Source organism: Penicilliopsis zonata, assembly GCF_001890105.1.
Source record: "Penicilliopsis zonata CBS 506.65 unplaced genomic scaffold ASPZOscaffold_11, whole genome shotgun sequence".
Lineage (NCBI taxonomy): Eukaryota > Fungi > Ascomycota > Eurotiomycetes > Eurotiales > Aspergillaceae > Penicilliopsis > Penicilliopsis zonata.
In genome coordinates this window covers 227,501-241,563 of record NW_019208920.1, presented here as the reverse complement: position 1 = coordinate 241,563, position 14,063 = coordinate 227,501, and the positions used below count along the sequence as shown (strand labels likewise).

Below are 14,063 nucleotides of genomic sequence, written 5' to 3'. Positions count from 1 at the left end.
CTAGACGACTGTCTGGAACGATTGCCTTACAGCACAATCAGATTTGCAAAATGGGTCGTGGTCGCCGGATGAAGAAGCAGGGTCCTCCTGCCCCGCTGGATGAGTCTAAGATTACGATATACAAGAATCGCAAGGCAGCCGACGGAGACAACGCGAAGGCGGAGTCAGGCAAGAAGCGCAGGAGAGCCGAGGTTGATGAGGATGAGATCGAGGTGAAGGCTGTGCCGAAGAAGAAGGCGAACAAAGCAAGCAATGGCAAAGTTGAAAAGGTTGCGGTGACGAAGGCGAAGGCGAAGACCAATACCAAGCCCGCTGAGAAGAAGAGCGAGAAGAAGAAGCAGGTGTTCCAGGACTCGGACGAGGAGGAAGGTTCGGATGAAGGCACCTGGGAAACAGACGATGATGAAATGCTGGATGATGAGTTCGATGATTTGGAGGGTGTGAGCGATGGATCCATGGATAGCCAGGAGGATGAGGATTCGGTTCTGGATTCGGACGATGAAGACCACCCCCGCGAGACGTTGTTCTCTGAGGACGAGGATCTCTCGGACGCCGAGGAGAAGCTGACGGCAGCCAATATCGAAGGGTTGTCGCGTAAGCTGGACGAAGCCAGGGAGGCCGAAGAAGAGGAAGCCGAGATGGAGCTGAAGGAATCCGCCATGCAGACCAACATTGCCGGCGACCGTCCGGACGTGTTCGCCGATGCAGAGTCTGCTGCACAGGCCGGCCTGGCCCCCGATCTGCAACTGATGCGCACGCGTATCACCGATACCATCCGTATCTTGGGCGATCTGAAGTCCCTAGGACAGCCGGGCAAGTCTCGCACGGATTACGTCGATCTTCTCCTGAAGGATATCTGCACATACTACGGATACACCCCCTTCCTGGCCGAGAAACTGTTCAATCTGTTCACTCCCATGGAGGCTTTTGCTTTCTTCGAGGCCAACGAGACGCCGCGTCCGGTTGTCATCCGAACGAACACTCTACGCACGAACCGTCGCTCTCTGGCGCAGGCATTGATCAATCGAGGAGTTGTGCTTGAGCCGGTTGGAAAATGGTCCAAGGTCGGTCTGCAGGTCTTCGAGTCCCCCGTGCCGCTGGGTGCTACGCCTGAGTATCTTGCGGGCCACTACATCCTGCAGGCAGCTTCTTCGTTCTTGCCCGTCATGGCCCTGGCACCTCAACCGAACGAGCGTGTTCTCGACATGGCTGCCGCCCCCGGTGGTAAATCGACATATATCTCCGCCCTGATGCGCAACACGGGATGCCTGATCGCCAACGATGCCAGCAAGCCGCGTGCCAAGGGTCTGATCGGTAACATCCACCGTCTGGGATGCAAGAACACCATCGTCACCAACATGGATGCCCGCACGGCGTTCCCCAAGGCCATGGGCGGGTTTGACCGTGTCCTGCTCGATGCCCCCTGCACCGGTACCGGAGTCATCTCCAAGGATCCCAGCGTCAAGACCTCCAAGAACGAGCGCGACTTCCTCGCCATCCCCCACATGCAGCGCCAGCTGCTGCTGGCGGCGATCGACTCGGTCGACCACGCGTCGAAGACGGGTGGCTACATTGTCTACTCGACCTGCAGTGTGACGGTGGAGGAGAACGAGGCGGTGGTGCAGTATATCCTGCGCAAGCGGCCGAATGTGAAGATCGTCGACACGGGCCTGGGCGACTTTGGTAGCGAAGGTATGACTAGCTACATGGGTAAACAGTTTGATCCGAAGATGAAGATGACTCGGCGGTACTTCCCCCACCGCGAGAACGTGGACGGGTTCTACGTCTGCAAACTGAAGAAGTTCGGCCCTAGCCCTGTTGCGAAGAGCACGGGCGAGACTGCCACTAGCGGCGAGAAGAAGGCCGACAAACACGCCGCTTCCGCGGACTCGACGGACGGCGAGATGGAGATCGACAAGACCCCGCTGGTCGATGAGGACGGCGAGATGATGGAGTTGGAGGGCGGTGCCTTTGGGCCGTTCGAAGACGACGAGGACGCCGAGCGGATCGAGCGTGCGGAGCGGAACCGTCTGCGCCGCAAGGGTCTCAACCCGAAGGGAGTCTTGAACAAGCCGAAGAAGGAGGAGAAGAAGGAGGAGAAGAAGGCAGAGGATAAGAAGGAGAAGGAGGAACAAAGAGAGAAGAAGGTGGAGAAGAAGGAGAAGGCAGAGAAGAAGGAGAAGGCAGAGAAAAAGGAGAAGGCAGAGAAGAAGGAGAAGGTAGAAAAGAAGGAGAAGACAGAAGTGAAGGAGGTGAAGAAGAGCAAGAAGGCGGGTTCTAAAAAGCAGTAAAGCATTTCATGTATACTTATACCACTGCATACATTGTAAATTGTTAATTGTTTATTCCATTTGTTCCTTCCATTCTGCTCGTGCCTCCAGACACATGGGAGGTTGGTATACAGCGTCTTTGTATCAAGGTAGCCAGAGAAGGAAACTAAACTCCTAGGAGAACAAGTCTTGACTAGACTAGATATCTAAAATAGAACTAGCTAAAATTCAAATCATCGGAGAAAGAGCCATTAAAAATGTAAAAAAAGATATAAATGCATCGATTCATCACTTTATGTCCTGTAAATCTTGACCACGCTGATGATGTTCTTGCGGCAAATCGGGCAGATGTCGACCTGGCGCGCGCAGGTGACGCACGCGCAGACATGGCCGCAGTCGTAGAAGAGGGCGTCCTGCTCCTCGCTGTAGCAGATCTGGCAGAGGTCCATCTCCTCATCGGCGACCTCCCAGTAGCTGATTCCCTTGCCGTGGCGTTTGCCGTCCTTGTAGCCGCCGACGTATTTGTTGCCCGTCTTGCGCTCGACAAAGGTTCCCTGGCCGTGGCGCTGGTCCTCGACCCAGTCGCCATCGTAGGTATCGCCGGACGGGTACTCCATGCGCCCTTGGCCGTGGCGCTGTCCGAAGATGAAGTCGCCCTCGTAGTGCACCGCCGTGTCGGAGATGTGCGTGCCCCGCCCGTGGAAGTACCCCTTTTTGAACTCGCCGCGGTAGTAATCTCCCGCGAACGTCGCCTCTATCGTCTTGGTGCCGGTGAATGCCTGGGTCGGGTGGTGACGGGCCTCCGCCCACAGGTACTGCACCAGACGGTCGGGGTTTGCGAACAGTCCTCGAGCACCGAGGTCGGCACGTCTATCACAAATCGTTAGCATGATTAATCCCAACAAGCAGGAAAAAAAAGGCCAAGGGTAGTATCTGCTTACTGTTTCCTGTTCAGTTTGTCCCCGACAATAAAGCACGCTCCATCTGGAACAAACACCTCAAAGGTCTCTCCTGGAGACATGCTAGTGACCGTGATCCCGTCCACACGCTGCCAGATCAAGAAGTCTTTGTCTTCAGCCCAGCCAAGGTGGGTTCGCAGGGCGGTCTTGATGTTCTCCTCCATCCGCGAGAAGAACGAGCCTACTGTCCGCAGCACCTGCTGCTCCACGTCGAAGACCTGGATGAAGTAGTATACGTGCCGCACCGGCAGCTGAACCTCCGGTTCGGCCGTTGTGCCCTCGGGGGCCTCAACGGTCTCCATGACCTCGTTGTTGTCAGTCTCTTCGGTGGCTTGAGTTACTTCAGGAGCCTCGGTAGCCTCGGCTTCGGCTGATTCAGTCTGAGTAGCCTCGACTGGAGATTCAGCAGGTGGCTGCTCAGGTGTCGGTTCATCGACAGGATCAGATCCGGCGTCCAGCTGTTCCACATCATTGGCGATGATCGCTGCGATGACTGCCTCTGTCGCTGCGGTATCCTCGTCTGTTACCGGTGCGGGGGTTTCCTGAGCGACTTCTTCAGAGGAAGGTTGCTCAGGTTGCTCAGGTTGCTCAGGCTGCTCAGGAGTCTCAGGAGTCTCGAGAGTTTGCTCGGGCGCCTGCTCAGAAGGCTGTTCAAGAATCTCAGAAGCCTGCTCAGAGGGTTCTTCAGAAGTCTCAGGAGCTTGCTCGAGAGTTTCAGGAGTCTGCTCAAGAGTCTCAGGAACCTCAGAAGGATGTTCAGACGCCTGCTCAGAAACTTGCTCGGGTTGCAGAGTCTGCTCAGGCTGAGATTCCTCCGCGATGATCTCAACGGCGGCAGGTGTCGGCGCCGCATCGGAGGAACTGGCATCAGCAGGATTCAGAGGGGTGCTGATCGTCTCGTCCACGACCGGGGGAGGGGTCTGGGAGCCTTCGCGCTCCATGACGGCCTCCTCGGTCTTGGAGTGATCGGCGGCAACCGCGGCCTGCGGGGGATCGGTCATGGCAAAATACTTGGCTTCGGACTCGGAGACGACCTGCATCCAGAAGCGGATGGTCGACAGGTTGAAGTCAAGGGAGTCGTCCAGGTTGGTCATGCGGGTGAAGGCGAGCGTGGGGCCGAACCGATCGCGACTGTGGCCGATCTGCCACAGACGGATGTGCTCCGGCGGAGTCGACGGCGTGGGTTTATGATTATGACTCTCATCCGGGACAGCAGAAGACGGTTGCGGCGGCCACTGGGAGATTTTCCGCCGCAGTTCAACCAGGGTGGTGGTTGCCGGCAGACTGAGGTACATGACGTGGTTGGTGGCCTTGGCCTGCGCCATGAGGTCGTACGTGTCGAACAGGCTGGGAACCTGGTCGCACGTGGGCAGCGAGTACACCTCGACCTGGACCTGTTGTTCCTTGGCCGCGGAGGAGGACTCGAGGAAGGGATACGAGCCCGTCTCGTAGTAGGTCTTCATGGCGGTGGGGGCATCCCAGGGACCCTGGGGTCCGGGTAGGTATTCCTCGACACGATCGCGGCGGATGTAGATGGCGGCGACGGGGACGTCGTGGCCCGTCTTCTCGTTGACGGTCTTGAGCTGCTCGGCGTTGAGGCCCAGGTGGGCGTTGAACGCCGTCGCCCGCGTCAGACACTCGACCCGGTTGTCGCTGCCGTCGTCAAAGGCGAGCCACTTGGACCCCGGCCCGCCGGGCCGGAGGATGCTGAAGAACTTCCCCGAGGTCCGGCGGCCGCGGTGCACGACGTAACCGTAGAGGATATAGTGCCCGCACTGGCCGTCGACAACGTGGGTGGTCAGGTCCAGGGACTCTTCGATTTCGACACGGTCAAAGATCAAGCGCCACTGGCGAGCCGTCTTGTCTAGCTTCTGACGAGACAGTTCGACATTCAAGATGGGCGGCAGGGACCAGCGACCGCCAGAAGGGCTGTCACCGCCCTGCAGATAGGACTCGAGACCGGCGGAGACTGATTTGACCTTGTCGGTGTCCAGGGTGATGCGGGAATTGAAGTCGGTAGGGAGGGCCCGCACGAGAGAAGGAGCTTCTTCACCACTGTCGGCGTCGACCTTGGCCGGTAGAGGAGCGGGGCTGTCGAATAAACTGGCCAAGGTGTCCGCAGCTGCGGTGCCGGCGAGCTCAAGCTCGAGGGAGCGGCGGAGGCGTTCCCAGAACTCGGTGACGTCGCTCGAGTACTCGTGCATGTTACGCAGGGTGGAGGTGATGCCATCGGTGTCGACGAACTGCAGCGAGTCACTGCGGCAGCGCAGCAGCCAGAGGAACTTTTGCAGGGCATCGCACAGGGGCTTGGGTTTGACGTCGCAGTTTGACAGATGCTCGAGGACATCGACGCCTTGGATGAGCTTGGCGACGGGGGCAAGGTGCAGCCACGAGGCGAGACCGGCGACCTCGGCGCTGTGGTTGATCACCGAGTCACCGAGCGGGCGGTAGCCCGTCAGGCCCAGACTATCCCAGGTGGGCTCGGAGTCGCTGGGGTGCCACCAGAGCGACTGGGTGGGGTCATCGAAGATGCGGATATAGGCATCGAAGGCGAGGGTGTCGTTACGTAAGAGGGCCTGGCGCTGACCGCGCTGGCGCTCGTGGACCTGTTCCCAGGGCCCGTGGAAGTTGGTCCACCCCCAGTCAAGGTTATGAGGATTGAACTGGTGACAGGAGGATTGCATGCAGCCGGTCCGGGGCTCTTCGGGGTTGTAGAGGATGACGCCGATCTGGGCAGAGACACGCCAGCTCCGCGGGGGCTGCGGAGCATCGGCAGCCAGAGTAGCCTGTGCGGTGGTGTACTGAGACTTGAACTCCTCAACCCAGGGCGCCGAATCCTTGGTGCGGGGGATCTGGATGTCGATGTCTGCCGGAGACTCACTGAGTACGGTGTCCGCAGCGCCGCAGTGAACGCTGAACTTGCCCTCGGGCAGTTCCTTATCCACCACGGGCATGGTAGGCGAGCACTCGATGTAGATGCTCAAGGAGGTGACATTGTTGCCGCGCGGGAAGAACTTGATTGTCCACCAGTAGCCACCGATGTAGGCGGGCGGCGAGCGCATGATTTTGGCCCGGTTGGGTTGCTCCTTGGTGCCGCGTACGCCGGACAATTTCCAGGTCATGCGTGACTTCACGATGGGCGTGTACTCTGGGTCATCGAGGTCGCGGAAGAAGGACTTTTCCCAGTATTTATCTGCAGCAGTCAGCCAACTGTCCCCGCTTCGTCAGACAGCCCAGGGGAACGTACATTCGAGGGCGCTGTAGTCTCCATCGGTCGACTCAATCTCCTTCAGCTCCGCCTCGTCGGGGACGGAGGTGTCCTCCTCGAATTCTGCCCATGGAGCAGGCTCTGCTTCCTCGCCCTCAGCCTGTTCTTCATCCTGGGTATCTTGACGGTCGGCGTTCTCGCTGGCCTCATTAGTCTCAGCTGCCGTGGTGTCCGACGTCTCTGGCAATGCCGGGGGGGTGGATTCCTCTATGGGTGCCTCAGTCACACCTTCTGGTGTCTCTGTCACCGGCTGTGTAGGTGCTTCAGTGACCGACTCTGTCACTGGCTGTGTAGGTGCTTCAGTGACCGACTCAGTCACCGGCTGCGTAGGTGCTTCAGTGACCGACTCTGTCACTGGCTGTGTAGGTGCTTCAGTCACCGGCTCCGTTTCCGGTGTCTCTGCCACCGGTGTCTCTGCCACCGGTGTCTCTATTTCCGTCTCTATTTCCGTCTCTATTTCCGTCTCTATTCCCGTCGCTATTTCGGTCTCTGGTTCGGTTGAAGACGGAACCTCTTGAGACGTCTCAGCGTCCGGAGGACTCACTTCTGCGGGAGTAGACTCCGCCGGAGTCACAGCCACGATGGGAGGCGGAGCAGCCTCGGTGTCACCGCTGAGGGTGATGGGCGGAGGCACGGAGATGGCGACGGTCTCGGTGGTATCCATGATTCTGCGGCTGATCGATAGATTCAAATGAATGGTCTGTCTGCTCTTGAGGCGATCACTCGATAGAATGCTCACAACCACGCAGCTGCAACAAAGACCAAACACAACAGGCAATAATGCAGACAACGCAAACTGAAGAAAAAGCAAAAGCAAATAAACTGTTTATGATTCCAGGCAAAGCTTCGAAATGCACCAAGCTTGTCTCCTGGACAGGCACCGACTGCGATAAGAAGTGTGGGGAAGCGAGCCTTATCTGACTCGACTGAGCTGTAAGGAAAGATGGGGGAGGGAATGAAAAAGAAAGAGACAAGTCGATGCAGACTCTGAAGAAGGGATGAAGCGATGGAAATAGTGAGAGACCAGGCAGACACAGCCAACAGGCAGACAAGGCAGAGAGAGAGAGAGAGAGAGAGAGAGAGAGAGAGACGAGGCGAAGGCAGCAAAGCAAAGTGAGGCGAGGCCCTTCACCGCCGTTGCGCAGCCTGAGGCAGCAGTGCACGACGCAGCGCCAATCAGTGTTCTCCAGCTGGCAGCAGCAGCGTTGTCGAGATCCGCAGCGTTGCAAGAGACTGCGAGAAGGAGGGACTGGCCGATCACTGGCCTGACTCCTTGTGTTTTACGCGTGGCGGCCTGGGAGTCTGCAGCACGGAGGCCTCAGTACGAGACGATCGTCTCTGGTGGAGCGTCTATCGCTTATCAGAGAGGAGGCTGTGGCAAAGCATGGAGAGCAGGAATGTGTCGGAACCAGACTTGGGGAGACGGTCGGAACCAGAGACGACTCAGGGACGGGAGAGATAGAGTTTGGCTAGAATTCTAAAAGAGTCTTTCAAGTTTCTATTGTCCTAAATTTTATCCCGAGTGGCAACGGGGATACCTGGAGAGGAGGAGAGGAGAGGGAGAGAGGAGCCGCAGATGAGGAAACAACCAGTAAGCACTGGTATGGCCTGCGATCTTCAGCAGCGTCAAGGTTTCACACGCTCTGTCGCCTCCCGAGCCGATCATCCGGCATTCGAGTAAAGAGGTTCGGTCGCCACCGTGGATGTGATCGAAGGAATTTGGTCCTCCTGAGACTAATCTATCCCCAGACCATCAATTCTGTCCTCCTAGTGCTGAGGGGTAGACGGCCCCATTCTCCTTCCGAGATGCAGTCTGGCCATCCTGCAGGTAGTGCAGTGGATTGGCCGGTGGGTCAGCGCTTTGTAGAGTACGCCAACGGTGAGTGGACCGCATAGTCATGTAGGATGTGTTTGTTGGATCAGGTCAGTGCTGCTCTGGAGTCTCGGCTCGTGCAAAGGTGGCGGCCACGATGAGGGGGAAAACCACGGTAGCTTCCGCGTAGACCTAGAAAAGAAGAGAAATGAGAGGTGCAATCGACAAGATGGAGGGGGAAAGAAAGGAAAGATACCTTGACAGATTTGGCGTCGGGTTTGATCTTCCCCCAGCTGACAGCTTCATCGGGCCGGGCGCCCGCGTCGCTGCCGTCGAATTCCTGGGCGGTGTTGATGTAGACTGCGCTCTCGGCGCCGTTGCGCATCAGACAGGCGTTGGCGATATGGTGCTTGATGACCCCGCCGCCGAGAATGATCATGCCGGCGCGCGCGGCGCGCACCGCCATGGTGTTGATGCGGCGCACGTCGTCGACAATGTCGACGCGCAGGCGCCGCGGAGACGACTTGTAGGTGTGGAAATACAGCATGTCTCCCAGCGAGCCGTCGGTCAGCGCGGGGCAGAAGATAGGGATCCCGTTGCGCGCGGCCCAGTACAGCACCGAGTCTTCGTGGTTGATCTCGCGGCCCAGGCGTTCGATGATCCGGCTGGGGGTCCAGTGCAACTCGTCCTCCTCGTCGCCCGTCTCGCGCGCCTTGGCCTGCGCCGCCTCCTGTTCCTCCAGCATCTGGTCCAGGATCGGGACCAGCCAGTCCTCAAACGCACAGTAGTTGCTGTTCGGCACCACCAGGTTGCCGATCCGGTTGAGCCCCTGTTGCCGCAGCCCAGCCCCCGGAGTGCTGAACGACCCCATGTACGTCGGCGCCAGGCACTTGATCAGGTCCTCCTCGACGCCCCCGGCAGTCGTCACAATCGCCGAGACATGTTTATGCCGGACCAGATACCGCAGCGTATCACGCAGACCAGACGAGATCAAATTCGACGTGTAACCCAGGAAGATCGTTGTTTTGTCTCCGGTTTCGGGGTGTCGGTATGCTCGCTAGAAAAAAAAAAAAAAAAAAGAAAAATCCGTCAGTCGTCTGTCTGTAGCCCGTTACGCTCCACCAGGATAGGAACAACCATTTCATTGATGATTTGTGCTGCCTCAGACACTGCACTCCCCTGGAAGCCCATGTACCGCATATCCTCCACCATCTCGGCCACGGTGATGTCGCGCCCGTGGAAGCGTTCGAAATCAACCCCGCGCACCTCGTGCGTGCCCTCAGGCACCGGCTGGGAGGCGACCAGGACGGCATTGGTGGCCGAGGGGGGGGGGGCGTTCTCAGAGGACATGGCAATGATCAGACAGGCGACTGTAGGGGGGAGCAAACAGAGTGAACAGAGTAGACAGAGTAAACAGAGTAAAGAGTCAAAAGTTCAAGCGGGACTGAGGATGCTTTTTGGAGGGGCAAGATGCCTGAGGCATCAACTTTCTGAGGCATGTAGTGCCTAAGGCAATAACCCAGGCAACAAGGCACCAGTTAGCGCCCCAGGCACCCCTGCTGGGCTTAGACCACTGACTAACTGCCTACGAACTAGTCGCAGGCCATCCCGCGATCCCTACCTCAGTCCACCAACTCTTGTTGTGCTTCAGCTTCCCACTCCTTGTCGCCTCCATCCTGTTCATCGCTTTGGAGCCCATCAGGCCGTGTTCATCAGCGTGGAGGCTCTTTCCAGCCGCCTGGGACGCTCTGCCAGCTGTTTTCTGCGTCTGTCTGTTCTCCCGAGCTGTGTTCCCCCCCCCGGAGAATTTCCCTTCAGGCCGACATCACTGCCGAGCCAGACCTGTACGCTGTCTCTGGTCTTCCATCACTTTTCCCCGCGTCAAGGCGCTCTTATTCCAATCTATTCTACGACACGATTCTCACAGCATCCTCGCACGACTCTCTATTAATCTCTCCCCTTTTTTGCCGTCCCTAGACCGCTTCTTCCGCCAGTGTGCCACTGAAACGCTCTCGGTACGTGCGCCTCAGGCATCCACCCTCCTTCAATCTCGCCCCAAACAGGACTAGCGCAGGCTTCCGGCGTCCGATCGGCACGGTCACGTGGTTTCCCGCTGGTCTCGATTCGATTTCCGCTCGTGTCTCGTTCGTTGCAGGCCGGAAAGACTCGAGAAGGAGATTGCGTCCACTGGCACTGACCACGCACAACGCCGCTAATCTGAGGACAGAAATCATTCCCTCTCTCCGCTAGTTTTGTCAGTGAGCAAAGGCCGCCCCTAGCATGAGGTGGTGATGTCTTCTCGCTTCCCCCCCTCGTCTGGGTTCCACGCCCGCGACCGGTCCCCCCAGCGATTCGCCGACCGTCGACCCCCCGTTGGCCCGCGAGGCCTGGACGATGGCAGCCCCGTCTCGCTAGGACGCGAGCCGCCGCGCGCCCCAAAGGCTTTGATCGATGCCCCGCGTGGTGGTGGTGGTGGTGGTGGTGGCGGCGGTGGTGGTGGCTTTGGCGGTCGTGGCCGCGGATACCCTGGTCGCCCCGACTTTCGAGACCGGGACCGGGATCGTGACAGAGACAGAGACCGAGAGAGAGATCGTGACCGGGAAAGAGACCGAGAGAGAGACCGCGACCGTGACTTTCGAGACCTGAGAGATGGCCCCCCCCCCTTCCGAGACTGGCCGCGTCGGGATCGCGATTTTGAACCACGAGAGGGCCGTGGGGGCTTTGGCCGTGGCCGCTCGCGCTCGCCACCCCCGCTGCGAGACTTTCGCGACCTTCGGGACGGCGGTGGGCGAGATATCGATCCAATTCGCCTCCGCCGCAACTCAAGGGAGAGTCTTGTCTCGACCGCCTCCGCCGCCCCGGAGGGTCCTCCGCCGCCTCTAGGCATCGGCATCGGCCATCACCCCCGTGCGGGTCCCATCCGTGGCCGCGGCGGCCGTGGTGATTGGGAGGGTGGTCGTGGGCGAGGCCGAGGCTCCTACATTGATGATCGAGAGCCCTTTCGTCGCCGTAGCCGCTCTCGAGACGGCTGGTGGGATCGCGAGCGAGACCGAGAGCGCGACCGTGTCATCGACCGTGATCGCGACTGGCAAGACCGGGACCGCGACCGAGACCGAGAGCGCGACCGTCGAGATCTGATGGATCGTCGGGATCGCTTCATGGACCGTCGCGAGGAGCTCGACCGTCGCCCCCCCCCGGATCGTGACGATCGGCCCCCAGAGTATTGGAAGAAAGACCGCCCGCCCAGTCAAGCCGACAGTCGCCTGCCCAGTAACGCCTCCTCCGTTCACGTCTCCCCCGCCGCAGTCACCCCAACCGTGTCAATTGGCTCTGCGCCAGGAGCAGACCGCCCGGCCGACCATCCCAGTATCATAGACCCGCACCTCATCCGCAAACCCTCGCTGTCAGGCCCTGTCGGGGGAGATTCTCGTTGGGACCCCGACCGTCCCGATCATCCCTTGGGGCCCCCTCCACGCCCGGAATATGTCAAGGAGACTCCGCCGCCGCCGCCGCCGCCGCCGCTGCCCCCGCCGCTGCCAGTCGTGAGACACTCGCCGCCCCCGCCGGCGCCTCAGGTCCCGGCTTTTGGCTCTATCCCGACCCTGATCGCCGCTCCTAATCCCCAAGACCTTGTCGCCAGAAATGACAAGGATCGCACTGATGCTGCAATGCAGCCGCCCACGGGCCCCAAGGCCGCGACGACACCCGTCCTGGGACGTAGCGAGCTGCCTCCTCCTCCTCCTCCTCCACCACAGACGACATCGCAAGCGGACCCCCGTCTACGTCGAGAGAGCAAGACCGAGTTGACTCCCCGAAAGCCATCTATAAGCACCGCCACCACCAGCACCGCCTCCTCCTCCTCCTCCTCCTCAACAATGATGCCGAAATTGGCAGCGGAATTGTCACCACCTACTGCGCCTGCAGCAATGGTAGCTCGGGATGTGCCGCCTCTGCATGTCGACGCTGCTCCGCTGACCGTGAAGTCTGGCGTCGGTGCGGTGTCTCCGGGCTATGGCGGGCCCCGAGGTCCACCATCAACAGGCCGTGCCCCATCACCCATTCCTATGACATCGCCACGCACATCTTTGTCGAGCATCCCGACGGCTCCTCGCGCATTCCAAACTCGACAGCCAGCCCGGGGCGCTCCCAAGGCAAGCAAACAGTGGGTGCGTCCGGGATACACCCGCAACCCGTCCCTATCCCATGCGACCCCGTCGGCGAAACGAGATGTCTCTGATGCACCGGAGCGCCGCTGGTCATACAGTGACGAGCCCTTGCGAGAACCGCGGTCTCCCTCCGTTGATCGCATGGGCGGTGTGGAGATGACTAGACCCGTGGACGAAGGCAAGAAGCCGCAGCAACCGCAGCAACAACAACAACAACAACAACAATCCATGGATCACGGTCTTGAACCAGGGGAGAGAGAAGACTCTGTGCCGGCGGTAGCGGACGCAATGGAAGTGGATTCCGAACACCGTCCCCCATCCCCATCCGCCCCCAAATCCATGCGGGGAAAGAAACAAGAGTCTCCGGCTATCCCGGACTTTGCGTCACCCAGCGATGAGGAAGATGAGAACATTGTCTTCACTCAGGACTATCTCGAGGAAAGGAGGCAGATCTTCGAAAAGGATATGAACACCCTGCGCACGGAACTGCCACAGCCGCCTCTGGAAGATTCAAACGTCCTGTCACTCCTATCGAGAATTCAGCTCCTTGGTATTCTTGCCAACGAGGAACCGGTTCCGCAGAAGACCGTCTCGCTCGCCGCCCCCACACCCAGCAAGATTCCAGCAGCAGAAGAGTGGAAAACCGAGGACGAGCCGAAGTCGGTTCTGGATTCCGTACCTTCTGCTGCTGCTGACGACATTTCGGTCGACAGCCTACCCTTCTTGAACCGAGGACCACCCACGCCACTCTCTGAACTGGACCTGTACCAGGAAAACGCGCGGAGTCACGAACAGATCAAGGAGGTTTTGCGATCCGAGCTGATGCGACGCCGCAAGGAAGTCGTCAAGAAGAATTCCGTCCTGCGGGAGGAGTTCTTGGAGTACTACAAACCCTGGCGGCTGGTGGTGCTGGACCTGGACCGTGAGAAGGAGAAGAAGGCCGGCACCCCCGGTCCGAGCAGTCCCCCGGGCAGCACGGCGACGGCCACCCCGACGCCTGCACCCGCTGCCGAGGGGCGACGATACAAGGGCAACAGCGAGCTGGACTTCCAGATGGCTCTCCGGGCCTCGGAAATCTCGGCACAGGAGGAACTGCAGCGGCGTCGCGACCAGCAGGTGACCGCTCAACCGGATCTGGGCCGCGAAGCAATCATCCCAGACATGATGGAACCCCGGGACATCAAAGCGGGTATCTACCAAGACGTCAACAACATCATCGACCCTGCGGTGGCAATGGACGTGTTTCAGTTCCTGCCCCCGCCTAACGACTTCAGCCGCGAGGAGCATGAGACGTTCACCGAAGCCTTCATGACCTATCCGAAGAAATGGGGGAAAATCGCAGAGGCTCTGCCGGGCCGGACCTTCCAGCAGTGCATTGTCCATTACTATCTGACAAAGGAAGAGATCAAGTACAAGGCCAAACTCAACAAGCGCTGGAGTCGCCGCGGCCGAGCCAAGAAGTCGGCACGCCCCAAGTCCAACGCCCTCATGAAGGATCTCGGCGTCGTCAAGCCCGACTATGAAGGCGAGGAGGAACCTGCCCCCGTCACCGACACGGGTCGTCCCCGACGAGCAGCTGCCCCGACC

The 14,063-nt window shown here is 59.4% G+C and overlaps 4 protein-coding genes across 4 annotated transcripts in view; 2 read left to right on the top strand and 2 right to left on the bottom strand.

Moving 5' to 3' along the window:
• Nucleotides 1-50: 50 nt before the first annotated feature.
• On the top strand, nt 51-2,291 carry ASPZODRAFT_69673 (hypothetical protein; the record flags this gene model as incomplete). Its single annotated transcript, XM_022729596.1, has 1 exon — nt 51-2,291. The coding sequence occupies one exon, from the start codon at nt 51-53 to the stop codon at nt 2,289-2,291; it is 2,241 nt and encodes a 746-aa protein (XP_022579799.1).
• A 272-nt stretch (nt 2,292-2,563) lies between these two features.
• Nucleotides 2,564-7,161, bottom strand: ASPZODRAFT_69450 (hypothetical protein; the record flags this gene model as incomplete). Its single annotated transcript, XM_022729578.1, has 8 exons — nt 2,564-3,140; nt 3,212-3,516; nt 3,571-3,744; nt 3,781-3,963; nt 4,138-6,422; nt 6,477-6,585; nt 6,817-6,936; nt 7,072-7,161. The coding sequence occupies 8 exons, from the start codon at nt 7,159-7,161 to the stop codon at nt 2,564-2,566; spliced, it is 3,843 nt and encodes a 1,280-aa protein (XP_022579798.1).
• Nucleotides 7,162-8,421: 1,260 nt separating this feature from the next.
• ASPZODRAFT_152963 (hypothetical protein) lies at nt 8,422-9,660 on the bottom strand (the record flags this gene model as incomplete). The annotated part of the gene is made up of 3 exons (XM_022725913.1): nt 8,422-8,502; nt 8,567-9,367; nt 9,448-9,660. 3 exons carry the CDS (start codon nt 9,658-9,660, stop codon nt 8,422-8,424), a joined length of 1,095 nt encoding a protein of 364 aa, XP_022579797.1.
• A 941-nt stretch (nt 9,661-10,601) lies between these two features.
• The window catches only part of ASPZODRAFT_17504 (hypothetical protein), a gene marked incomplete at both ends in the record, with an annotated part of 6,546 nt that continues 3,084 nt past the window's right edge, over nt 10,602-14,063 (top strand). Inside the window, one exon of the mRNA XM_022727042.1 lies at nt 10,602-14,063. This exon is cut by the window's right edge and continues 738 nt beyond it. Within this exon, the coding sequence (XP_022579796.1) occupies nt 10,602-14,063 (3,462 nt within the window).